This window comes from Lissotriton helveticus, chromosome 4_1, assembly GCF_964261635.1.
Source record: "Lissotriton helveticus chromosome 4_1, aLisHel1.1, whole genome shotgun sequence".
NCBI classification, from domain to species: Eukaryota; Metazoa; Chordata; class Amphibia; order Caudata; family Salamandridae; genus Lissotriton; species Lissotriton helveticus.
In genome coordinates this window covers 927,775,700-927,802,983 of record NC_136063.1, presented here as the reverse complement: position 1 = coordinate 927,802,983, position 27,284 = coordinate 927,775,700, and the positions used below count along the sequence as shown (strand labels likewise).

The following is a 27,284-nucleotide window of genomic DNA, read 5'->3' as shown; positions in this document are numbered from 1 at the left end:
GGCACTCACTCACAGTCTTCGCTCACCTACTTAAATCACTCACTGTGTGACACTATTGCATGGGCTTCTAATCACATGATGAATAGATTTCATATCTACCCTGATAATATGACGTGTTTCCCATGTAGCTGCACATCATGCACCAGATACACTAACCAACAACCACTTGGTGCACGTCTATTAATGAATGTTCCAAATTCTCTTACTCTTATTGGAGGAAAGAGTACAGTGGTTTCAATGCAATGAGTAAGAATGTGGTGGACCATGTTTGTTCAAGAATCTATATTAAAAAAGCACAAAGTCCTTGGTCGTTCCTGGTGGACAAAGAGAGGGCTATCATAACAATAGACTATTATAGGCATCAAACTTGATTATTGCAATGCAAAACGCCTATGTTTCGCTGAGCAACTATCAGACAGTACTTGGAGTCCAGAATATGCTGCTGGCGAAATCTTTGCAGGAATGTCACATAATAATAATGCAAGTATCCCATTTCCCCATCCCCAAGACTAGTTGCTGAAAGAGCCATGTTTAAAGGTGCAAGTATACCACACAATGAACTCTAATGTCGCTCCTTTAACAATTAAAGAAGCAGTAGCACCTATATGTATGTTGGAACTAATGCACTCCGAAAAGCAGCCTGTAATCTAGCTTGCCTATGACAATTCAAGGCAATCATCGCTGGAGATAGAGCCTCCTCAGTGCATTTAAGCTCATGTTATTTGTGATAACTTCGAAGATAAAAAAGATATTTGACATGTTCCCCTTTGTGATGGATGTTTAGAAACCATAGTCACTTAGAAGTCTAATGGGCATGATTTCAGTAGTTGTAAAAACGAATAGCCGCTGGTAATTTTGGCAGTGATGGGCAGATGGTGGTACACACATGCACTCATATAGACTCACTCGCTCACACCCATCCATTCACAAACACGCATGCACTCACCCATTCACAACATTCACTTACAACAAAGTCATACATTTATACATGCATGCACGCATGCACCAAACATTCAAAAACATAAAACTTACCTGCCCTACAACATTTTGTTACAGCACAGAAACCTACTAAAGGTAAAGAAATTGATGAAAGTGCACTACTGATCAAAGCATGCAACACTAAGTTGAACTCACCTATGAGGCCCACTGAGGGCAAATTAAATGGACAGGCAGAGGAGAGTGCCTTTTCACCATTTCTGTGTAGTATCATGACGCCGGTGATCAAGTAGCTGCTGCTCTGAAATGCGTAAGGCAAGATAATGCATTTGAGTGAAAATGGTAGTTTCCTTTTATTAAAGAATCAGTGGAATTCATCTGGTCTTCAAGTGCGTCTTCAACTGGGGATGTTTGTTGAATTATATATATATATTTTTGTCTTCTGGTTTGCCGTTTCGCGAGCCACACTCACAGGATGGTAACGTTGCAAAGCTGACAGGCAGTTCATGCAAGCACACGCACCTCTTGCACTCGTCGACACGTTTCAGGCATAACGCCCTTCCTCCATGGGCTTTCTACACAAATCATGGCAACAAAGACCAGCAGTATTTTCCCTCAATCTATTCACATTTAATGATGGCACTCAGTTGAGTATAGCGCTAAGAATTATGGGACTGGTAGTCAAGGTTAAATCCCCAAGTGGGTTGCTGCAGATAATTGTCTGTTTTTGGAGCACAGTTCTTAAAGGCACTAATCAATGTGCTTAGCCTTGTCGCCTGTCGATGACCGCAGCACCAGCCTGCTCTGCATTCAGTGTCCAAATAAACAACAGCGGACCCACCAGGTTCATGTGACGGCGCTGGCTCGTGGCCCTGGTAGGGGCCACATAATCTTGTCTTTTGGTTTGCGGTTTCGCGAGCCACACTCGGACATTGATAGGTGCCTTTAAGAACTGTGCTCCAAAAACAAGCACCATTTTTATCAGGAGACATGGGGGAATGCTGGGTTGTGGGATATTTGTTTCAGCCCGGTGATGCCACAACTTTCCCATACAAAAAACTGTGGAAAAAGAGATTTTTTTCAGCTAAATTTGAGCTTGGCAGGGTATTCTGGGTACGAAAAAGTTGGGGAATCCACGCAAGCCATACCTCTCTATAATCCCCAGGGTGTCTAGTTTTCAGAAATGTGTGGGTTTGGTAGGTTTCCCTAGCTGGCCACTGAGCACGGGGCCAAAAACCCAGGTGACCCCCCTTGCAAAACCAGGTCATTTTGTGATATGCAATTTTGATGTCAGCTCAATAAGTTTTGGGCCCTTGCCTCTCACGGATACTTGGGCCTCCTACACAAGTGAGGCACCATTTTTATCGGGAGACCTGGGGGAACGCTGGGATGTAGGAAATGTGTGTCAGCCTGGTGATGCCACAACTTTCCCACACAAAAAAACGGTGAAAAAAGTGATTTATTTCGGCTAAATTTGAGGTTTGCAGGGGATTCTGGGTAAGAAAATGTTCGGGAAAGCACGCAAGCCATACCTCCCTGGAATTCCCCGGGTGCCTAGTTTTCAGAAATGTGTCGGTTTGGTAGATTTCCCTAGCTGACCGCCAAGCACGGGGCCAAAAACCCAGGTGATCCACCTTGCCAAACTAGGTCGATTTGTGATAGGCAATTTTGATGTCGCCTCAATACGTTTTGGGCCCTTGCCTGTCGCTTGGACTTGGGCCTCTCACACGAGTGAGGCACCATTTTTATCGGGGGACCTGGGGGAGCACTGGGTGGTAGGAAATTTGTGTCAGTCTGGTGATGCCACAGCTTCCTCACACAAAAATGTGTGGAAATAGTGATTTTTTCAGCTCAATTTGAGGTTTGCAAGAGATTCTGGGTAAGAAAACATTGGGGGAGCCATGCAAGCCATACCTCACTGGACTCCCCCGGATGTCTTGTTTTCAGAAATGTTTGGGTTTGATAGGTTTCCCTAGCTGGCCGCAGAGCACGGGCCAAAAACCCAGGTGAACTCCCCTTGCAAAACCAGGTCGTTTTGTGATAGGCAATTTTGATGTCGCCTCAATACGTTTTGGGCCCTTGCCTGTCGCAGGTACTTGGGCCTCCCACACGAGTAAGGCACCATTTTTGTTCAGAGACCTAGGGGAACGCTGGGTGGTAGGAAATTTGTGTCAGCCTGGTGATGCCACAACTTTCCCACAGACAAATGTGTAGAAAAAGTGATTTTTTCAGCTAAATTTGAGGTTTGCAGGGGATTCTGGGTAAGAAAAAGTTGGGTGATCCACGCAAGCCATACCTCTATATAATTCCCCGGGTGTCTAGTTTTGAGAAATGTGTTGGTTTGGTAGGTTTCCCTACCTGGCCGCAGAGCACGGGCCAAAAACCCAGGTGAACCCCCTTGTAATACCAGGTTGTTTTGTGATAGCCAATTTTGATGTCACCTCAATACATTTTGGGCCCTTGCCTGTCGCGGGTACTTTGGCCTCCTACACGAGTGAGGCACCATTTCTATCGGGACACCTGGGGGGAACTCTGGGTGGTAGGAAATTTGTGTCAGCCCGGTGATGCCACAACTTTCCAACACAAAAATGTGTGGAAATAGTAATTTTTTCAGCACAATTTGAGGTTTGCACGGGATTCTGGGTAAGAAAACATTTGGGGAGCCACGCAAGCCATACCTCACTGGAAGCCCCAAGGTGTGTAGTTTTCAAAATGTGTGGGTTTGGTAGGTTTCCCTACCTTGCCGCCGAGCACAGGGCCAAAAGCCCAGGTGACCACCCTTGCAAAACCAAGTCGTTTTGTGATATGCAATTTTGATGTCGCCTCAATAAATTTAGGGCCTTGCCTGTTACGGGTACTTGGGCCTCTCACACGAGTGAGGCACCATTTTTATCGGGAGACTTGGGGGAGCGCTTAGTGGTAGGAAATTTGTGTCAGTCTGGTGATGCCACAGCTTCCTCACACATAAATGTGTGGAAATAGTGATTTTTTCAGCTCAGTTTGAGGTTTGCAGGAGATTCTGGGTAAAAAAACATTGGGGGAGCCACGCAAGCCATACCTCCCTGGAATCCCCCGGGTGTCTAGTTTTCAGAAATGTTTGGGTTTGATAGGTTTCCCTAGCTGGCCGCAGAGCACGGGCCAAAAACACAGGTGAACCCGCCCTTGAAAAAACAGGTCGTTTTGTGATAGGCAATTTTGATGTCGCCTCAATACGTTTTGGGCCCTTGCCTGTCGCAGGTACTTGGGCCTCCCACACGAGTGAGGCACCATTTTTATTCGGAGACCTAGGGGAACGCTGGGTGGTTGGAAATTTGTGTCTGCCTGGTGATACCACAACTTTCCCACAGAAAAATGTGTGGAAAAAGTGATTTTATTTAGCTAAATTTGAGGTTTGCAGGGGATTCTGGGTAAGAAAACGTTTGGGGAGCCATGCAAGCCATACCTCACTGGAATCCCCCAGGTGTGTAGTTTTCAGAATGTGTGGGTTTGGTAGGTTTCCCTAGCTTGCCGCCGAGCACAGGGCCAAAAACCCAGGTGACCAGCCTTGCAAAACCAGGTCGTTTTGTGGTAGGCAATTTTGATGTCGCCTCAATACGTTTTGGGCCCTTGCCTGTCGCAGGTACTTGGGCTTCCCACACGAGTGAGGCACCATTTTTATTCGGAGACCTAGGGGAACGCTGGGTGGTTGGAAATTTGTGTCTGCCTGGTGATACCACAACTTTCCCACAGAAAAATGTGTGGAAAAAGTGAATTTATTTAGCTAAATTTGAGGTTTGCAGGGGATTCTGGGTAAGAAAACGTTTGGGGAGCCATGCAAGCCATACCTCACTGGAATCCCCCAGGTGTGTAGTTTTCAGAATGTGTGGGTTTGGTAGGTTTCCCTAGCTTGCCGCCGAGCACAGGGCCAAAAACCCAGGTGACCAGCCTTGCAAAACCAGGTCGTTTTGTGGTAGGCAATTTTGATGTCGCCTCAATACGTTTTGGGCCCTTGCCGGTCACGGATACTTGGGCCTCTCACATGAGTCAGGCACCATTTTTATCAGGAGACCTGGGGGAACACTGGGTTATAGGAAATTTGTGTGAGCCCAGTGATGCCACAACTTTCCCATACAAAAAACTGTGGAAAAAGTGATTTTGCTCAGCTAAATATGAGGTTTACAGGAGATTCTGGGTAAGAAACTTTTGGGGGATCCACAAATGCCATACCTCGCTGGAATTGCCGGGTTGTCTAGGTTTCAGAAATGTGTGTGTTTGGTGGGTTTCCCTAGCTGACCGCCAAGCACAGGGTCAAACACCCAGGTGACCTCCCCATGCAAAACCAGGTCATTTAGTGGTAGGCAATTATGATGTCACCTCAATACGTTGTGGGCCCTTGCCTGTTGCGGGTACCTGAGTCTCCCACACGAATGAGGCACCATTTTTATCGGGAGACCTATGTGAACGCTGGGCAGTAAGAAATTTGTGTGTGCCCGGTGATACCACCACTTTCCCACAGTAAAATGTGTGGAAAAAGTGATTTTTTCAGCTAAATATGAGGTTTGCCGGGGATGCTGGGTAAGTAAAATTTGGGAGATCCATGCAAGCCATACCTCCCTATAATTCCCTGGGTATCTAGTTTTGAGAAATGTGTGGGTTTGGTAGGTTTCCCTAGCTGGCTGCAGAGCACTGGGCCAAAAACCCAGGTGACCCCCCTTGCAAAACCAGGTCGTTTTGTGATAGGCAATTTTGATGTCACCTCAATACATTTTGGGCCCTTGCCTGTCGCGGGTACTTGGGCCTCCTTCTTGAGTGAGGCACCATTTCTATCGGGAGACCTGGGGGAACGCTGGGTGGTAGGAAATTTGTGTCAGCCTGGTGATGCCACAACTTTCCCACACAAAAATGTGTGGAACAAGTGATTTTTTTCAGCACAATTTGAGGTTTGCAGGGGATTCTGGGTAAGAAAACATTGGGGGCAATCCATCCATGCCATACCTTCCTGGAATCCTCCGGGTGTCTAGGTTTCTGAAATGTGTGGGTTTGGTAGGCTTCCCTAGATGGTCGTAGAGCCCGGGGCCAAAAACTCATGGGACCCTCCTTTAAAACCAGGTTAGTTTGTAATAGGTAATTTTCATGTCTCCTCACTAGGTTTTGGGCCCTTGCCTGTCGCGGGTACTTGACCTACCCACACAAGTGAGGTACCATTTTTCTCGGAAGACTTTGGGGAATGCGGGGTAAGTGGAATTTTGTGGATCCACACAGATTCCAGAACTTTCCACCACAGAAATATGAGACAAATGTGTTTTTATACACATTTTGAGGTTTGCAAGGGATTCTGGGTAACATAACCTGGTGAGAGCAAGACAAGCCATCCCATGCTGGATGCCCCTGGTTGTCTAGTTTTCAAAAATGTATAGGTTTGCTGGGTTTTCCTCGGTGCCGGCAGAGCTAGGGTTCACAATCTACAGCTAGGCCCTCTGCAAAAAAGGGTCACTTTCACTGAGAAAATGTGGTGTGTCCACGTTGCGTTTTGGGCCATTTCCTGTTGCTGGTACTTGACTCACCCACACAAGTGAGGTACCATTTTTCTCTGAACACTTTAGGGAACGCGGAGTGGATGGAATTTTGTGAATCCATGCAGATTCCAGAACTTTCCACCACAAAAATGTGAGGAAAATGTGGGTTTTTTGACAAAGTTTGAGGTTTGCAAGGGATTCTGGGTAACAGAATCTGGTGAGAGGCACACAAGTCACCCCATCCTGGATTCCCCTTGGTGTCTAGTTTTGTACAGGTTTGCTAGGTTTCCCTATGTGCCGCCTGCGCTAGGACCCGAAATCCACAGGTAGGCACATCCTGAAGAAAATTCAGTGCCTAGTGGGCTTTCTGCTGCCATGGGGAGGGGGGAAATCGAGGGCTATTGCCCCGATATGCCCCCAAGGGGGGAAAAAAGACTGTGGCTATTCTTTGGGGGAGTGGGAGCATTGGGATGGCAATTCTGGGAAGGCCCTACCCCTACTAATAGAAAAGCCAGCATATTCGCTGGCGCCTAGTGGACTTTCTGCCCCCCCTAGGGGGCAGATAAGGGGCTATTGCCCCATCTGCCTCCATGGGGGGGCATAAAGACTATCATTTTTTTGGGGGGTGGGGGCCTTGGCATGCCCATTCTGGGCAACCGCAACCCCTACCTATTTAAAAAATAAATCCCCCGCACTTAGTGGGCTTTCTTCAGGAGCTATTGCCCCCATCTTCCACCTGGAGGGGCAGCAAGTCTTTAGTTTTCTTTGGGAGGTAGCGTGGGGGCATTTGCATGACCCTCTGGGCAGCCCCCACCATGGGCCTATAAAAAAAAGAATCCCTGGTGTCTGGGGTGCTTCCTGCCCCCATGGGAGGCACATTGGGGGCTATTGCCCCCATCTGCCCCCATGTGGGCAGAAAGACTGGAATTTTATGGGGGTGCGGGTATGGTATGCCCATCTAACGCCCCCATCTGCACCCGGGGATGGGGGCAGAAAGATTGTTATTGTGATGGAACTTTGGCGTGCCCATATTGGGCATCCCCCACCCCTAATTTACATAATAAAATAAATCCCTGGTTTCTAGTGGGCTTTCTGCCCCCCAGGGGGGCAGATTGGGGGTTACTGCCCCCATCTGCCCCCCAGGGGGGGCAAAAGGACCGGACTTTTGTGTGTGGGGGGTTGGGGGCATTGGCATGCCCATATTGGGCACCCCCCACCCCTAATTATAATTTTGTTTAAAATCCCTGGTATCTAGTGGGCTTTCTGCCCCCCCCCCGGGGCAGATTGGGGGCTACTGCCCCCCCAGGGGTGGCAGAAAGACTGTGATTTTATGGCCAGGGGGGAGGGGGCATTGGCATGGCCATATTGGGCAGCCCCAACCCCTAAATTAAATGTAACAGAAATCCCTGGTTTCTAGTGGGCTTTCTGCCACCCCAGGGAGGCAACATGGTGGTTACTGCCCCATATGCCCCACAGGGTGGGCAGAAAGACTAAACTTGCTCAAAATATTATGGGGGAGCAAAGGCTCTTGCCCAAGGGGCCACTCCTCCCTCCCTGGTGCCTAGTGGGTGGAGGAGGGCGATCCTCAAGCAGGGATCCACCATTGGACAGGGCATATTCTCCTCTTTCCAATGATACCTATCCTGACTTTCTACATGCTCAGGGGACTGAGATAGCCCCCTGAGCACATAGAAAGAGAAACTGAAATGAGCCTCTTGGCTCATTTCAGTTTCATTTTCATTGCAGTGACATCAGCGTGCCATGTCCGTGATCGGCACTGCAACGAAAATGCAAATTGGCCTCGGGAGGTTGGGGAAGCTCTTCCCCAACCTCCTGAGGCCAATTTAAAATAAGGGAAATCCCTCTGCTGTCTGCAGCAGAGGGATTTAGTGCCCCCTGTTGCCATGACAGAATGGCTCCGTCATGAACACAGGAGCACCGGTGCTTATGACGGAACCATTCCGTCATGAGCACTGAAGGGGTTAATATGTGCTATTCTTATAAAAATAATTTTAAAATGAGTTTTTATCAGAAAAAATTCCAGCCATCAAAAATTAAACAAGGGTGAAGACTGGCTACACCAAATGGCATCACACATATCTAATCTATTAGTAAAGTTCCAAACTTTATATTACTTAGCTAGCATGCAGTTTTATCCATTAATCTAAACATATCATTGGCATTGGCGAGTCATTTAAAGCCCCCCCCCCCACACACACACATACCTGTATGCCTATAGGCCTTAAACCAGGGCCCTGGTTTTCAACACTTCTCCACACCAACTGGTCAGTCAGCTTGCCCTTCCCCATTTTCTAGGATCTTTTATGCTCTTTTCATATATGGGGGTCTATAGTACAAGTGGGTACCCCTCACACTTATATCTTCTATACGGAAACTACTGCATTGTATCTTTTAAATTCTGCTAGCACTGAACTGCCACTAGGTCAAACTCCAAACAGATTTTAACTACTGTGAAATGCTTCGGAGAAAGGAAAAACACTTCTCTGGCTTCTACGACCAGAGCTGCAAAAATCTGTAACAATTTAGCATGTAGATCCTCTGTTAGCAAAAATGAGGCTGGGGAGCAACTATTACTGAAAGCCTTAAATATTGTACCTAACTTTCCGCCATACTCTCCAATTTTTTCTGTGAAAAACCATGGCCAGGTTCACATGAATCAAGGCCAGTGACACATATGATGTCATCAAATATTTCCAAAAGACATACAACACACAACAGTACATGCCAGATTGCATTCTTTCACTACAGAGAAGTGGTGGCTGCCTCAAACAAAGGGTGGTGAGGCGGGTGTAGGGAAAGCAGAAGGGGAGCATGAGGGGAGTGCATGGGGCATGTTAGGAATAATATATTAAAAATAAAAAGAACTTACCTGAAGCTGCCGGTCACCTCCCGCGTCACACCTCCTGTCGTCTTTGTGGTACCAGCAGCCCCTGGGACAGACTCATTTATATTCTCCGTGCTGCAGAGCAGTGCAGGATTGGCCTGAGCAGGCTGGAAAGATGTTCCGCTCAGGCCAGGGAGTCTGTGGGAGTTTCTCCAGCCCAGCTGTTAAATGCAGCCGGGCTGGAGAAACCTAAGTGCGCATGTGTGTTTTGGTCGGCCAGAGACGACTGGACTAACACATATGCACACTTAGGGAGTGCACTGAGCACTCCTCCTCCCATGCCCCGCCCCTCCCTTCACAAGCTGGCTCAGAGCCTGCAAATGAAAAATAAAACAATGCTAAAACATCATTCTTTGTTTTCATTTGCTAGCTCTGAGCCAGGCAGTGGGACGAAGCTCCTCCACCATTGCGGAGGAGACGCCACTACTACACAGACTGTCTCTCAAGCGAGCGGCAACCATTAGGCAAATTCAAGTTGAGACAGACTGACATCACAGTCAACAAGGCACTAGTATGAAATAGTTAGAAGAGAGAACCTTAGATGGAAGCCTATTCAACTAGTGGCAATGTCAATTCGTCAGTCTTACTGGTTCGACTGGTGGAAAGTCTATTGATCTGAGATGCAACTGCAGTTAACACAAATACCTTACGTTTAAGTTTATCTTGCACATGCTGGGCCCCAACTACTTTAGAGAGTGCAGTAGAGAGAATGCCTAGTCATTCTGGTTGAGTCCCTGCAGCTCCTATGGTGTTTACCTCGTAAATATGAAGGGAACACTGAAAACCTGGGCAGAACGTACAATACATGCAGTGGCAACAATAACTAACAATACTTGGATGTGGTTCTACCCACACCATAGAGAACTATCCATGAAGGGTAAGAAGAGGCTTGACTATACGCAGATCTGTCAAGTGCTTTAACCTAACCAAAAATGGAAGTCAGTGGAAATACTAAATATAAAATAATCCTAACAATTTATGAATGGTATAAAACAATAAAGTCCACTAAAAGTCTATTTGTGTTTTCCTGGGACAAATACATTGGGTTAATAACAATAAAAGTTAGCACCAAAGTTTTAACAATTCACTGCTTTTCCATCCAAATGTGACCCAAGCACTCCCTGTGTAGTGTTTAAGGAGTATGGGCCTCACTTACAAGAAAGTGCAACAGCATGGCACAGAAAGCCTCTTGGCTGTGCCACGTTGCAACACTTTCAAAGCACAGGTATGAGACATATTTACAATAATATGATGCATCACTGTGCTATCCCCTGCGCTGTCGCACAATCGTCTGCCTTGCCCCGGCGCAGGCACCTTTGCACCATGTTGCAAGGGTGCCTGCGTTGAGGATATAATTGTTTTTGTGCAGGAAGGTTAAGCTTCCTGCACAAAAACAATCACAAGAGGCTTTTTCCTTTTTCTATGTGAGCTGCAGAATGCAGTACACATAGAAAAAGGAGAAATGAGGAGAAATAAAAGTATTTCTCCTCGTTGTGCCTTCCTTACGCCTCCCTTGGGGAGGCGTACGTTTTTGGCGCTACCTCAGATTTACGATTTCTCGTAAATCTGGGACAGCGTCAAAATGCCATGAATGTTGCTTGGAAGCCCCCAGCAACACCCATTGCTTGCCTCTTTAACGCAGAAAACTGTATTAAAGGGGACAATATTTAAAAGGCAGCATTAAGCCAAACAAAGTGGCTTAGTGCTGGCTTGTAAATATGGAGCAGCCTCCTGCGCCACGGAACGTCACAAAAAGTGACGTTCCGATGGCGTAAGAGGCCTCATAAATTAGATCCTTAGTGTTTGGCAGGAAGTTAAGTGGCATTGTAGGTTTAAAGTCATGGCCTCCCACAGTTATAATATCCGGTACACAGAGGACATTCAGGAAGGAAGGGTAAGAGGATTTTGTTAGCGCACTAGGGTTTCGATTTTGCTAACATTTTGCACTGGGTTAGCATCACAAAAGTGATGCTAACCAGCACAAAATGTTTTTTCCTGATGTACTTTCTAGTGCAAAACTTGTTTTGCGCTGGAAAGTACCCTGAAAGTAACACCTAGCAGTGTGAAGCACTGATTTGCGTTACTTAGCACCAAGGGGGCAATACATGTGTGGCACATGGGCATTCCCATGCTACCACCCATGCCTTTTGACTCAAAACCTTATCTACAAACAATAGTAGACAGGATCTAGCGCCAAAAGTTAACGCCACTTAAAAGAAGGGTGTTAAAAGGAGAAATGTTTTTATTTCTCCTATCTTTTCTGACTTTTCATGCATGCAGCACACATGAAAAGTAGGGAGAGTTTTAAAGTGTGTCTAGTATAGTATTTTTGTACTGGAACTACTATAGTAGAATCAGGCACTCACCCTAGCACTATGGCGCTAAGGTGTGTGCCTGACACACGGTAGCTAAAATCAGCAGCAGAGCTAGGGAGAGGGGCGAAGAGAGCCATATCACTGCAAAAATGCCTCTCTCCTGCTCCCTCCCTGTCTTGGAAAGCAGGGCAGCATTTATGGCTGCTGCGCTGTGTTCCTTGACTTTTTTGTAAACCTGGGCGGCTGGGCCTAGGTATTATACCAGCTGAAGCGCTTTCCATGAACTGAAATAAAGACTATTTTCTGGCCCTTACTGCCAGTAACTGCGTTCTGCCACTGGGTGGTGCTAAAAGATTAGTTTATTACATCTTCTTATGGACGTGCCACACATTATCGCAATTCTTCACACTGCCACGTGGTGAAGGGATATTTTAACTCAGTGAACACTAAAGAGAGAAGAAAAGTCTTACACATTAACCTCTCATGTTTGAGTCGATTGGAGTTTTTTAGAAAGTAAATTGGACCAGGAAAGATCCAATACAGCAGCTTGTGTTTTTCCCCAGGCTCGATTTTGACCAACTAAGGGGCATATTTACATGAGGAGTTGTGTCGCATTCTGAAGATTTCTGTGCTTTGAACCAATCCCAGATTTATCACAATTGGTGGAATTGGGAATGAGCCTTAAAGACTGAACTTCTCAGGGGCGGCGTAACAAGGAGAAATATCTTCATTACTCGTTGGTACTTCCTCTTTGTCATTCTGCAGCATCCATAGAAAGAGGAATATGCCTCTCAGGGTTGTTTTTGTGCAGTAAGGTGCCCCTTCCTGCACAAAAACAATCCTGGACAGCCAAAACGGTGCCGGAGCAGGGACAAAAGAAGGAATGCAATGTATTCTTTAAAATACGGCACATTCCTGCCCTTTCCCTGTCACGCAACGCAGGAAGGTGACTTCCTGTGCTGCGTGACTTTCACTGACCCCATTTTGTTTTTCAAGCCACAATGAGAGATAACTTGAGAAATCAGGTTTACTCTGCAAGTATTGGAACAGTTTTTTCCTCATTCTGAGTCCATGTTTCTCGAGTGAAAACATGGATGAATTGGTGCAGGAAAATCGTGAGTCAATGGGAATTTTGTACATATCTCATAATCTTGATGGGAACTCAAGCACAGTTTTGCAAAAGCAGTTGAGGGCACGTAGACGAATCTTTCTTGGAGGTCCTCTATAATCTTTAACTTGAGTTTTTACAGTGCTGCTTAAGTGGCCTCTCCACCCATTTCTAAAATACAACAGAGACAAATATCATAACCCTGTAGTCTCACATTCAGTTCTTCTATGTTGGACATTTCTCAAAACAAGATAGTCTTGTAAGCAGTGGTTGAAACTGAATTACAGAAGTGTAGGTACTCTCACTGGATAAGAGTACCTGTGTGCTATTGAGAAGTGCTGGTACTCTCCGATTAACCGGTTCCGTGCTGATGACGGAACCGCTCCATCATCAGCCGCGGTGGCGCTGTGCTGATGACGGAGCAGTTCCCTCATGGCCCGCCCGACGGGCCTGCGCGGCACTGATTTCGCGCCTGCACGGCAGGTTCTATTAAGCGGGCGGGGCCATGACGGAAAGGCTCCGTCATGAGCACAGCTCAACCGCGGCTGGTGATGGAGCGGTTCCGTCACCAGCATGGGCCCGCCGCGTGGCCCCTCGCCCCCTTAGCGCTGCGGCGGAATAGCCGCCGCAGCGATGTGGTTAAAAGTATTGTACCCCAGCTGAGAGGTACAGGTACTCTCCTTTTCAAATGAAAGAAGCGCAGGTACTCAGTACCTGTGAGTACTGGACCATTTTAAGCACTGCTTGTAAGCAAATTGATTCTTTTTCCATATTTTATATTATTGTAAGAGTGATCTCGATGCAACCCTGCTGGGGTACAGGAAATTAAAGGAATGGTTGTTGTACTAATACTTACAACATTTAAAAATCGGTAAATTATCTATATCCATATTTCCAACTATATCAACAATAAGAAAATCACAAATGAAGCACTTTATTTTGCAGTTCTGAGGTGTGACGGAAACAAAGATTTTAATAGGATTGAAAGAAATCAAGACAGGTTATTCGATGATGCTCAAGGGATAAATATCCACTGAAACCCAATTATCATTTCTTTGCTATATAGTTTTACCAGTAAAACTGCATGTCTGTGCAAATTTAGTGGCCAATTCAACAAAATATGCGCTGTCTGTAAATGACGGTGCGCAACCACGACTGTGCCCAAAAATGCACTCCCAGGTACATACCACACACTTACCCCTCTCCTGCTGAATGAGCATGGCACATTGGCTGCACTCGTTTTTTTTGTGTGACGTTTGAATTTTCCACAATCCCTAACTCATCAGTGATGTAACATTAATGGCAGCACCACCACTGAGACCACCATCTCAGGCCCACAACCCAAAATGACGGGTATTGCCAATAGTGTATACATCGATTACATAGGAAAAATATGTTTATTCACTTACAAGACTTTTTCATTGTGACATTTTTAAGTGAAAAAGTATTGAATAAGAGAGCACTGGATTTCCACATTTTTCAAATCCTCGAACACCATTTGTGTCTTAGTCCAGATTGACCTTACAATTCTGAATCAGAGAAGTGGTAAGTTATCAGCTTGTCGAGGATTTTGCTCCATTACAGGTTTTTTCACCTCCTCAGAAATGGGAGGTACAGTGGCGTAGCTGGGGGGGGGTCGGACCGCCCCTGCCCCCCTCTTAGCTGCGACCCTCGCATCAGCATTATTCGCCAGCACCCCCCACTCCCCTTGATCAGGCCGCCACAGGCGGCAAACGCAGGGGATGCCATGGGCTGCCTAAGTCCTAGCTACGCCACTGGGGAGGTAGCCTCTAATGTTTCACTTTGCCTGTTGGGGAGGATAGTGGTGGCTTCTCAGACAGTGCTGGTGCTCAACCTGTGGAGTGGAGGAGTGTGGCTCACTGATTAGAGCGGCAGACCCTGATGCAGAGGTCTGGCCCGGGACCAGGGTTCAATTCCCGACGCGGCAGGGTCCTGAGCCCAAAAATGTCCATGGACTCGATAATTCTCGCCTCGGTGCCTATTCTAATCATGGGGTCCCACGCTGCAACTCTGGGCAATAGTTGCTTAATCTCCACTACGGCGGCCCACCCGCTGCGGGATGCCTGGCCTTCACCCTGGGGATACCCAGTAGGGGGTTATCTCACAGGGAAAAGCCAGGACGGGTTCCCAAGGCAAGCGCCTTGATGCCTTCGGGTGATACGTGCGCTATATAAGTCGCAATACATTTACATTTACAACCTGCATCCCCCTGCAGGGATCATCCCACCACAAAACCCCGCCCATGCCCTCCACCAGGCCACCCCGTCAGCTAGCTTAGGCGGACTGACTGGGCTTAGGCTGCAGTCCTAAATGCTCAGTCAAAATGTTGCTGCTATACCATTCATAACAAGATCATATACAGTTAAAGGTGCCCTGTTCACTTTAGAGTATTTACTTTGTCAATGGCTGATGCCTCTCTCCTTTCCTACTTGTTCCCCCTTTACTCAGACTAGCCATGATGTTTTATAGATGTCTACGATTAGGAGTGAATGCTGCCTATCTCACATCCCATCCACATTCATAAAATAACAGCAGAAGCATTGTGTAACGGTCCATCTGCAGCATAGGACAGAGTGCTAGCCACATAGCTATTTAATTAAGTGCCAGTGATATGGCAGACAACATTGTGCAAGGATTTTGCAACCCTAGAAAATATAAATAAATGTATTTGAAATGTGACCATAATTTTTCCTCAAGCCTTGTTTGATTTTCTAGTGTGAGGCCTCCCCGAACTGGCAGTGCTGTTTAAATGTAAGCAAAGCAAAAGAAATGGTGTATTCTAACATTGGTAATGTGAATGTTTGCTGCTGTGTTTTTTTATTTAATGCTTTCTATTGCATTTATTTTATTTCTAATCACTGGAAATAGGTTACTGTTAGAGCTGTCAGCCATAGGGTGGTCTTGCACCAAATTGTTTGCCTGCTTACCTCCATTTTTGTTGCTGAAATTTGCTTTTGTTGGCCTTAGGACTCTGTGCACATTACCACTGCTACCCAGTGCTAATGTTTGTGTGCTCCTTCCCCTAAACATGTTTTGATTGGCTTACTTCTGATTGGCATATTTCATTTACATATAAGTCCTTTGAAGTGTGGTATACTATATACCTAGGGGCTGTAAAGTAAATGCTACCAGTGGGATTGCAGCACTTATTGTGCCACCCATTTAAGTAGCACCTAAAAACATGCCCCAAGCCTGTCATTGCCGCCAGAATGTAGTTTTAAACTGCCAATTCGGCTTGGCAATAAAACCCCCTTATCAAGCCTTAAACTCCCTTTTTAATGCATAGAAGTCACACCCAATGTAGGTTCCAGGTGGCCCTGTAAGTAAAGCGTTAGATGTTTAAGTTTTACACGTCCTGGTAGCAAAAAACTCCTGAATACATTTTTCACTACTGTGAGGCCTCCCTTTCCCGTAGTATAACATTGGGTTGCCTTATTACATTTAATAAGTGCTACCTTTTGTTTGGGACTAGTTCACGTTTGGTATCTATAAAATTGTAGTGACAAATCTTGCTTTAGTTAAAAAGTCAGATATTTACTTGCAATTTTGAAAGTGGCACTATTAGATAGTTGCTATTTTCCTGCCCTTATCTCTTTTTGTATCTACAGCCTGTCTTGGGTCACATGACTGGGTGTACCTGACAACTAGCCTTTGTGAATTCCTCCTAGACAGTCACAGAATAGAGGACTAGGTGTGCCTGAATAAGCCATCTTCTGGCAAGTAGGGGGGCACAGCAGAGCACAGCCCCACTTGCAACGGAAAAGACTGTGCTCTGCTTTCACACAAAAGACCTATCACCTCCACGTTGTCACTGAAGCCAGCTTTGAGCCAGGGCAGGGGAGTCAGTGAATTTAATGCACTTCAAAGAATCTTTCCAGAAGTGTCTACCACCTTCCAGAAGGAATGGCACCAGGCATAAAATGTGGGCCCGTAGACCCACTTTTCAGTTTACTACTAGATGTGTGTAAGGACTCTTAGAGGACTGCCTGCTGCTGAGATCTGCTGTGCACTCTGCAAAACTGCTTTGCTGTACCTGGATAGACTGCTTTGCTGACTGGAGCCTGCCCTGAACCCACAGAGGTAAGCCCTGCTGTTCAGCCCTGCACCTTCACCTGAACCGAGGACTACCAAAGTGATGCTAAGGGCTAGTTTTTTGGCCTTCTGTTAAGAGCCACAGGGACACAAAAGGCTCCCACCATCTAAAGTCCACACCTGGGCCCAACCTGAGGGAGTCCTGCACCCCCAAGTGGTGTCCTACCAGTCTTATATGATTGGTTGTGATTCTAAAGAGCCCATGTGGCCAAAACCAAAAACTGAGGACTTCAAGTAGTGACTGTTTTTTAATTCCGCAAAAGGGTTTAACAGATCACCATATTCATATTTACTGTTGGAGATGGAAAGGTTGCGCCAAAGGGAGGGTGGAAATGAAAACATGCTTGTGTTGGAGAGTAGATAAGAAAAAAGAGGATCAAGATATATTTAACAGATAACTAAATGCAATTTTATGTGTAGCAAACTGGCTACGAATTTACAATGGCTCCAGTTTCCAAATAGGCCTGTCCTTCTTAGATTTGCTGAAAATCTCCAGTTTATGTGATTTCTCACAGGTGCACAGAGAACCATCTTCCGTGAAATGAGCAGGGCAGGGATGGTATCAGGTACAGGCCCACTTGGGGAGAATTTCTACGTTTCGACCCTAGCGCATACAGGGTAATTTACATCCTCTGCATACGGGTCTTCTTCAGGACAGGGGGACGGGGGCAACCTATGGAGTAGTTCAAGGCTGGATACAGCCCCTCACTGGGTGGTCTGCACTTTAGGTTGTGGTGTAGCTGTGGGTCATTCAAGGGATTCCAGCTTCAAAGGAGTGAATTCATTAAATGGTAGAGGGTGAATCAATCGCCCAAATGATCTTCAATTAGACATTCGGTTGCAGCCCGGGGAACCAGCCGTACTCCTCGAGTCCCTCTGGTATTGTGAGAGTGGAAGGGTCAGAAGAAAGAGTGAGTCTAAAAAATACCTCCACTCATCATAGTGCACTTTTCTCCTCCCCCCATTTTGACGATACCAGCCACAGGAATTAATAAAGTGTAGGTTCCACGTAGCCAGGTATTTTTTAGACTCACTCTTTCTTCTGACCCTTCCACTCTCACACTAACACATAGTATTACTTCACAAAAGTGCTCCCACGTCTCTGTCTGTCATAGCACGCCTCGACCTGCTGCAGGGCGGGAAGAACCCAATGATGAAGCATGCCACCAAGGGACCTTTTGGTGGGTGAGGGTTATTTTAAGAAAACTCATTGTTTTCCCTAAGGAAACTTACAATATTTTCCTTGGTAATACTTATACCAATCACTGGAAGGACAGTTTTTCTTGAGAGACGTTTTTCCTTAAATAAAGGGTGGACTTCTTTTGTTTTTCATAGTTTACCAAGGAGGCTGAGTCCACAGCGTCCCTAACCTCTTTCTCCCTCCCTTGTTCTTTGAGCATAAAAACTTTAAACATTGCCTCTAAGTTAAGCCTGACTGCTTTTTGTGGCAAGCTACCCAGGGTTATGCGCAGGTTAATTAAATGACTTTTAGTTGTTCACCCTGCCAGGTATTGCGGCTGTTGCTTGACCAGGGCTAACACTCCAGTCGACCAACAACCCAACTTCTCACAGTTACTACTACTCAATTTAATAGTATTTCATTTACTTACTTCAGAGGGGTGTCTAGCATGCTGGATTCAAATCACATCATTTCAGCATCAAGCATTTAAACACATGTTGTATCCATCACATGAACATGATGAGCATATGTATGTATGTAAGTATTAGCATATATTTGTGACTATCAGCCTGATTCATCAAGCCGAAATCGGCTCGCAAAGGGCCAGATTCTGAGAATCTGGCCCTTTGCAAGCACTATTTTTGCATTTGGGATTCATCATCCCAAATGCAAAAATCGGTAATAGCGATTTCGCTATTTTGCGAGGAATTACATTTAAGGAATCTCTATTTGAGATTCCTTAAATGCAATTCATCATTCATTTAAAAATTGCGAATTCGCAATTTCGGCCCGCTATTTACCGCGAGGTCAAACCTCGTGGTAAATAGCGAAAACTTAGAAAAATGCTTTTAAAAGCATTTTTCTAAGTTGCATGTTGCACACACACATGTCCTTTGGACATGTGTGTGCGCAACACCTGTTTCAATTTGCATTTAAGGGGTGCTACAGGGTGTCCATTGGACACCCCTGGCACCCTTTAAATCGCTATCTAATTTGCGATTAGCAAATTGCTAATCGCAAATAAGGAATACTCCCCATTCATTCCTATGGACCTTTTGGCCCATAGGAATGAATGGGGAGTTATTCCTTATTTGCGATTAGCAATTTGCTAATCGCAAATAAGGAATGTGTAGGAATCGCATTTCTTTATGCAATTTCTACATGAATCCCGTTTTGCAAGTCCTTAATAGCGATTCGTTATGAATCGCTATTAGGGGCTCGCAAAACGGGAGAATGATGAATCAGGCTGTATATGTTCAAGTAATACACATTCTATGGGGAAATTATGTGTAAACTGCAGGGCATTGTTTGAATCTCAGTAGGTGTATTGCAGCCATTGCTTCTTATGAAGTCAACAACATGGCTTCACTCACATGACTACACAGCACTTAGTAATTACACCATAGTGACTCCAAAAACTGCTGAAGCAATTTCTGTGAAACATGTATTATTAAGTATTTGGTAATGAAAAAACAAAGATGTCAAAAAAAGATAATAAGAAAATGGATACAGACTGTAATGCTTACAAAAATATATATACACTCCAAAAATCTATTAACATTTCCTGAACAATACATATGTTTGAGTGTTATATTAAGTAGTATTGGTGCTCTTTTTTTAATTAGTTCAATGTTTTGTAATCTGAATGTTACTGAAACACACTTTTGTTGATTCACTGCTGCTCTACTGTTCCACTATCAATGGACATAGAAATGTGCCACATTGCAGCTAGACGATGTACATTTTGGAATTTGATTGGGTGCGAGGAAAGGGGGTTACCATAAGAGGCAAATATACTTATCGGTAATCCTCGGACCACTCCTGTTTTCCCCCTTTCTTCCCTTAAATCCCATTGAAAAGTTGGTAGATAATCAATGATAGTGGTAACGGCCTTCAGTGCGAGTGACGGCATCCACCTGAAGTGGTAACTCTGGGTAGAATTCTGCCACGCACCATACTGAGTCTTCCACTGAAAAGGATCTACAAACTTTTCATTTATAATGCAAAAGGTACCATTCTTCTACCTTTGTCATGAGATGGAAAAGACTGGTACTAAACTGGTTCCGCTTGTAATCTGGAAGTTTCATGTGAAACTGAAACTTAATGCAGCAAAAAAAGAAAAATCCCTCACCCTCTCCTCTACATTTAGTTGCAGATTATCTGTTGTATGGCTTGAAAAACTGGGGACACTAGGTATTACCCCTAAATCCAGCTCAGACGCCAGGTCTCCCGGAGTCACTCTGGATTCTAGACTTAGCCTTGCTTTAAATGTTGAAGCTGCTGCTAAATGTGCATCCCTTTATCTATGCACTCTAATAAACATCGTGGGGCATATTACCAACAAATAGCGATATTTATCGCAAAGTAGCGTTAGCGGCAATATTTTTATCGCCGCGCATCACCATTTTTTATCGCTGAGATAACTTGCTATTAGCAAGGTTTATCTCAAAAGTGATAAAAATCAGGCAAAATGCGTGAATATCGCTGAGAATACAGCGATATTCACGCATTAGCGACGAAATGCTCTTAGCCATGTTATCCACCTCCCATTGGATAACATGGCTAAGAACTGGTCTGAGCAGGCGTTAGTTTTTGGCGATAGCGGGAATATTTCCATCGCTACGCCTGCCTTGCTAATAGGCGATAGCGACGTTAGCGACTGCTTTCAGTCGCTAACAGGTTGGGTACGCCCACTTTGCATGTCATTAGTGATAAACATCGCTGACATGTAAAGCGGGCCCCAAACCACTCGCTATCGCCTAAAAGCTGTTGCCAACATCAGTTAGCGACAGCTTGCTAATAGCGCAATGATTTTATCGCCGCTTAGCGGCAAAAAACGGCCGCTAAAGCGGCGATAATGTCATTTCGCCAGGCTTGGTAATATGCCCCCAGGTATTTCCCCCTCAGATCCGATCTAAACACTTGGTTCAAGCACTGGTCATATCTAGAAGCATGTATTTCAAAACACTGTTCATTGGCCTCACTGAATACAGCCTCGCTCCTTTAAAGTCAATCCGTTATTTTGCGGCCAGTTTTCTTAATGGAAAGAAGAAATTTGATCACATCTCTCAGATTGTGAGCTCTCTAAACACTGTCTACCCCTGGAGGCGTGCATCACCTTCATATTCAGCATGCAAACTGACTTTTCATTGGAACATCCTGTTTGATATGGCATGCAGCCCTTCACCTCACCTTCAGAAGTATCAAAAAATGAACCACCAAAAAAAAAACCTTTTTCCACTCATGCATTTAAAACCTGCACTGCACACACTTTGGATTTTCACACTGTCCCCTACTTCATACTGTTCTCATATAAATCGAAGAAACATCTAATGAGTACCTGAGAGAGTCATATCCCTTGCACCTTTAGCTCCTCGCTCTTCCCGGATACCCCATCCCACTACCACCTCATCTTTGCCTGTTGTCTGCTTTCCTTGTGACATGTTTGTTTCTGGTTCTCTGATGTATGTCTCTCCTCTGCTTTTCATATTATATCTCTTGATTGATGTGCTCACTGTGAAGCACACTGCCACCCTCCCCTGGTTAAGGCTGTGTCAAATAATACCCTATTAAAATAAAAAATAAAACTCTCAATGACCAAATTAAAGGAATTCATAGAAACCTGATGGAAGTCCAAACCCCAGTGTATCGTTCAAAGGTAAAAGCATTCCAGAGACTTGAGAACATGCCAGATTAGGAATGACAATGATTTACACCATCAGGTTAATGAAGGTTGCAATTAGGGTTTTACTAATCCGGCATGTGCTCAAGTCTCTGGATTGCTTTTACCTTTGAACGGTACACTGGATTTTGGACTCCCAGAGTTGATCAGAATTACATGATGTGCGATAACTATCGCACCCTCAAAGCTTTCCCTTGATAAATTCTGGCTAGTCAAACCTGAGGAAACCTACTGGGGCAAAAGGCAGAGAAAAAAAATGCAAACAACTACTTTGCAGTTTATGCCTCAGCTTCCTGTAGAAAATTCAGAATAGTAGGTATTTATCAAACAATCAGTGACAATATCACCCTGGGTTAATGGTATTAAAGAGGTATTTACCACCTTCTTATTGTAAGTCTATTGTGAAACCGTGATTGCAATTTCCTTGTAACTTTAAAGGTAGCGATTATCACTGCTATATTTCCTTGTTTTGCATTGCGTTTTGTGAGTAGAAGAGAGTACTTTTTCTTTAGCGAAGATAAAGCCAGCGGCGGTTTCTTCATTAGAGCGGGGTTGTTACCCCCAGCCACTGTACCGTGCTAAACGTGAAAAATACAATTTCATTGCCATTTTATTTTTCACTATGGAACACCGCAGCCGCCAGCCTGCCCGAGACAGGGGAGAAGGGGTTATGTCCTCTGCTGTCGATTGGCAGCTGAGGACTGGAGCCGTGACTGATTGGGCACGCCAAAGTGTGCATGACAGTTTGGCCGGCCGTCTTAGGCCGGCCAAACAGGCATGCACACTTTTATTTCTCCAACCCAGGTGTATTGCACAGCCGGGTTCGAGAAAAGCCACAGGCTCCCTGTGCCTGAGCGAGCATCAGGCTAGCCCGCTCAGGCCATTCCAGGCACTTCTCTCATGCTAGCATGAAAGCAGCATGTGGATTGGGTGGGGAGACTCTGCTGAGGTTCATGGACTGCCGGGTGATCTGCTGAGAGCTGGAGAGGAACGGCGAGTCAGCGTTAGTGCAGATAAGTCTTTTTATGTATTTATTTGTATTCCCCTAATCCCCCTCTAACCTCCGTCCCCCCCCCGTCCCGTCCCCCCCCCCCGTCCCCCAGGCCTCCCCTCCACTTCAGACTGGTGGTGGCTGCCCCTGGAAGCATTGAATGGTTTTGATTTCTTGACTGCTATTTTGTGAATCATTGGTTTCTGGTTGTCTATTGCTCATCGCCTACATGATTAAGCCTTGCACTGCTCTGTCTCGCTATCCTCAGGGTTAAGGGGCAAAGGGGTGATCTTGCCGCTCAGTTTTGGAAGTAACTGTAGGAAGAGACAAGCAGACCCAATTGATACAAGTGGAGCACGGTGACAGTTTTTGCCCAGTGGCTCACAAACCCATAAAGGGACTCATAATTAAAGTTCTCACTGTAAAATACAGACGTGCTGGCTAAAGAGAGAGCCCCGAGGAGGTAGCATACTGACCAGCCACTCTGCGGTGTCTGAAGCCTGACCTTGCATGAGCCTCTCACTGGTATTTAGTTGTCTGCTCCAGTGCTGACTTTGCAAAAAAAATAAGAGGCAACAGCTATTTTTAATGAATATAACATTAATAATTAACTGTCGTTGTGGTCATCTCTAAATTAGCTAGACCACGTCACCTTGTGGCAGGTGTCAGACGCGCTGGTGCTGACAATTGAGTGCGGTTGCCGAGCACCAGAAACCACCAGCTCAAATTAAGCACTGGTCTGCTCACAGCTGCAGATGGAGAGGGAGTGAGGGCCTCTTGTAGGACAGACACCCTTAGGTTTAGAAATGCCAGATCTTTCACCGCAGTTGAAGAGTTAGCAGGAGTGGCAGTACATGAAATTGAAAATATCAACGGCAGGCTTTGCCCTCTGGGAGTATCCATTTCATGTCAGATGTTCAAGCACTCAGCTTCCGAAAATCAAATAAGTTTGTGATTAGTATTTCTGAGGCTATACTTTTAGCGGGGCATATTATCAAGGACGGCATTACAATTATCGCCGGTTTAGCAGCAGAAAACTGCTGCCAAAGCGGCGATAATGGGCTTCATAATATGCCCTGGAGAATTCCAATAGAAGCCCATGCTCACACCAGAACATGGACTTCTATTGGAATTCTCAAGGGCATATTATCAAGCCCATTATCGCCGCTTTAGTGGCAGTTTTCTGCTGTTAAACCGATAATTTTTAACGCCGTCCTTGATAATATGCCCCAGCGTTCGTTGCTGCCAGCTACAAAACTAAAGACCCTAGAATGTCCAAAAATCATGCTTTTCCTTATATTAATTACAATTACTCCTATTTGTCAAAAACATTTAAAATGTTGTTTCTGTTCGGCCCGCCACTCCTGCGAATAGCCAGATTCATGATTTGCCACTCTTTCTGCAAGAGCTTTGTTACGATATTATTTTGCCTCACTCATTATACCACCACAAAAATTCTACCAACTCTAACTGTAGATGAGTTTTCTTTCATGCTCTGTTGTATTTTCAAATATTGTGTTATTTTTTAGCATTCTGTTGCTATCAGTGTTCATGCGTCCGCTGAAAGTTGTGTGTACTTTTAAATATAGTTTGAACAGAATATCAAAAGAAATGTGATCAGCAAGCACCATTTATCACCATTTTTCCAATACTTGACTTGGGGAGCGGGCACCTAAATATCTTTTAATAGTTGTTTTTATTAAGCCCTATGAGGGTGAGATCTATGAAACTGTTTCAGTGTGTGTTTTGGAACGTTCCATTTGTCCCTGCTTGCCCTAGAAAAGAAAACTTAAAATTCCACATCCTGTTAGATCTACGGACTCAATGAGCCTTGGAATGTAACATTTACAATTTCTTCGGCTTAAATGTTTTGAACAAGAACTCTAAACCCACTGTCGAGGTTGTTAAATCTCTTCTTCCTATTACAAACGCTTTAAAATTCAATATACCTCACATATTGTCCAGAAAAATTATACCCCCATATACTAAAACAGTGACTAAGTTATCTCTGCAACTAGTAGTTGAAGTGGTCGCCCCACCCCCTGAATTTTGAGTCTAGTTACACCCCTGCGGCGTCCGCCACCCAATTCACCACTAAGATCTTAGGTATGCATGCATTTAACTTTTTTTTTTACTTCTTGGTTCCAAACTGCTGATGAATGACTGATGGGTTCATTCTGTGTCCCGAGGAATTCCAAGTGCAAAATGTGCACCTATGTAGCATAAAACTACTACTTGACACACCTGGAAACAATTCCCACTGAAACATATGCCATAGTGTAGGTGAAAACTGACGATCAGTAAGACCGTGCTCATACAAGATTTAAAAGGTTTTGTTCAGCCATTTTGACCTCTACCAATCTTTCTCCCTTCAGACAGTACCTCCAGGTTTGCATACATATCTGCTGGACTGGCCCAGGCGGGGAAAGCACGGCTGTACGGGCTGAGAGGAAATACTCAACCATCACTGCTCAGCACTTTCAGCGGAGACAGGAGATTCTCTCGATTTGGACAAAAAATTGTTTTAAGTGATCTGGACAACGATGGACTTGGTAAGGAACATCTTGAAATATCAAATCAAATCAAAAATTACTTTATTCGGTTTTCTTCATATACAAAACCATAAAAGCACATTGCAATGTTTTTTCCACACTTCAATATTTATAAAAAATATCCGTATCTCTAAAAAATAGTGTGTCATAAAATTCATTAAGTATTTTTAACAGTTCGTAAAATACAAATGTACTGTAATTCTTAAAAACGATATAAACAGGACACCTTGTGCAATTAAGTAGAAACGATAAAAAATCCTAGACAGAGAAGTCCTAGACTACTCTAAATTTGGCCTGTGCCGGACAATAAACTTCAAAAATGTAATTATAACTTTCGTTAAACATTCCTCTTCCAGAAACTGCAAAAAGAGCAGTGCGGGATGACATCTTCGAATACCCATAGATTTTAAAACCGGGATGAGCCAAAGCCTTCTAGGTTCGCTATAGAACTTACAAAACAGGATTGTATGGATAGTGGCCTGAGTAGAGCGAACGTCGAATGGACAGGGTGGTAATACTGTTGCCCAGTTGTGTGTTTTTGGGAAGGTGACTAGACGGTGGAAAGAGTTTAGCCTAAACCGAATCAACAGGAATCTTTCATAGCTGGTAATGTTGATTGTTAAGTAGGGTTGCATAGTCAAAGTGGTTTGTATAGACAGGATATGTTGAACAGATGGTTTACTGGCCTCTTTGGCCAGACGCAGTTCTTCTAGATGGGTTAAACACTGCGGGGCAGATTTATGTTAACTGGCGCATCCCCAGGGATGCGCCAGTTAATGTGCGCCACAGTGCGCCACAGCTCCGCCACCCATGGTGCGCCGCATTTACAATGCGGCGCACCATGGGGCAAAAACGGCACAGATGCGTGACGCATCTGTGCCGTTAAGGTGGCGCATTGCTGGAGTTGCGTCGCAAGCGCGACGCAGCTCCATCATGGCTCGGGGGTGCCCCATCTTAACAATACTGCGTCAAGACCTACGCCTGCTTCAAGCAGGCGCAGGCTTTTGACGCAGCATTGGCCAGAAAGTGACTGAGTGAAATCTTATAGATTTCACTCAGCCACTTTTAGGAGGCGTTCCTGCGCAGGAACGCCCCCCCTGCGCAGGAACGCCTCCTGATGGCGCAGGGCTTTACAACGTGACGCATCTCCTAGATGCGTCACGTTGTAAATAGGGCGCATTGTTTGCGCCGCCGCTGCGTCAAATAAAGTGACGCAATTGCGGCGCAAAGAGGCGCAAGGGCCTCATAAATCTGCCCCTGCGTTTGAAATGCTTTTCTAGATAACTTTAATATTGTGGTGGGTGCGTGAAAATATTTTTCCAAGCCTAGGTCATACAAAAAGCGGCCCGGAAATGGAATGAACTCCCCATCCAGCTTCATCTGGAGCCATCTGAGAGCAGTTTTAGAACAGAGCTCAAAACGTACCTGTTTCGCCAATAATGGGAGTACGATGCAACTTGCAGGGAAGGGGGGATTTGCTCATCCACTCACTACAGCGCGGGGACATGCCATCGGGCGTAACCAGGCACTTTACAAATTCCCTTATTATTATTATTATTATTATTATTATTATTATTAATATTATAACATATCCACCCAATCTTACGAGCATTTTCCAAGGAAATACAATCCTGAATAAACCCTTGGCAAAAAGTGGTTTTATTAGATGACCAGATACGGTGCCACAAAAGGAGTGGTTGTATTTTGACAATATCTGTCAAATAAGAAAAACCCAATTCCACGTGGCACGTAAAGGTCGCAGTACCCTGGGGAACAGCAAGAAGATACCTTAGAAAACTGTTTTTGACCTTTTGTAAAGCATCTATGTTTTCATAACCCCACACGCCCGCCCCATAGGTTGCAACAGTTAAGCATTTGGCCTTATGAATCTCTATGAGTTCGACAGGGGGCCTTCTTCCCAACCTTCGAGAAAATTTTACTAGAGCAACAGTAGCCCTCATGAAGAGGAGGTTCCTGGACTCAATGGCCTGTTTCCAGGTAATTTTG

General features: G+C 45.1%; 1 protein-coding gene across 1 annotated transcript in view; it reads left to right on the top strand.

The window, feature by feature from the left end:
• Positions 1-27,284, top strand: part of GPLD1 (glycosylphosphatidylinositol specific phospholipase D1) — a 586,386-nt gene that overhangs the window by 471,930 nt on the left and 87,172 nt on the right. The window contains exon 21 of the mRNA XM_078685714.1: positions 25,101-25,277. Coding sequence (XP_078541840.1) covers positions 25,101-25,277 — 177 coding nt within the window. The remainder of the gene's footprint in view (positions 1-25,100; positions 25,278-27,284) is intronic.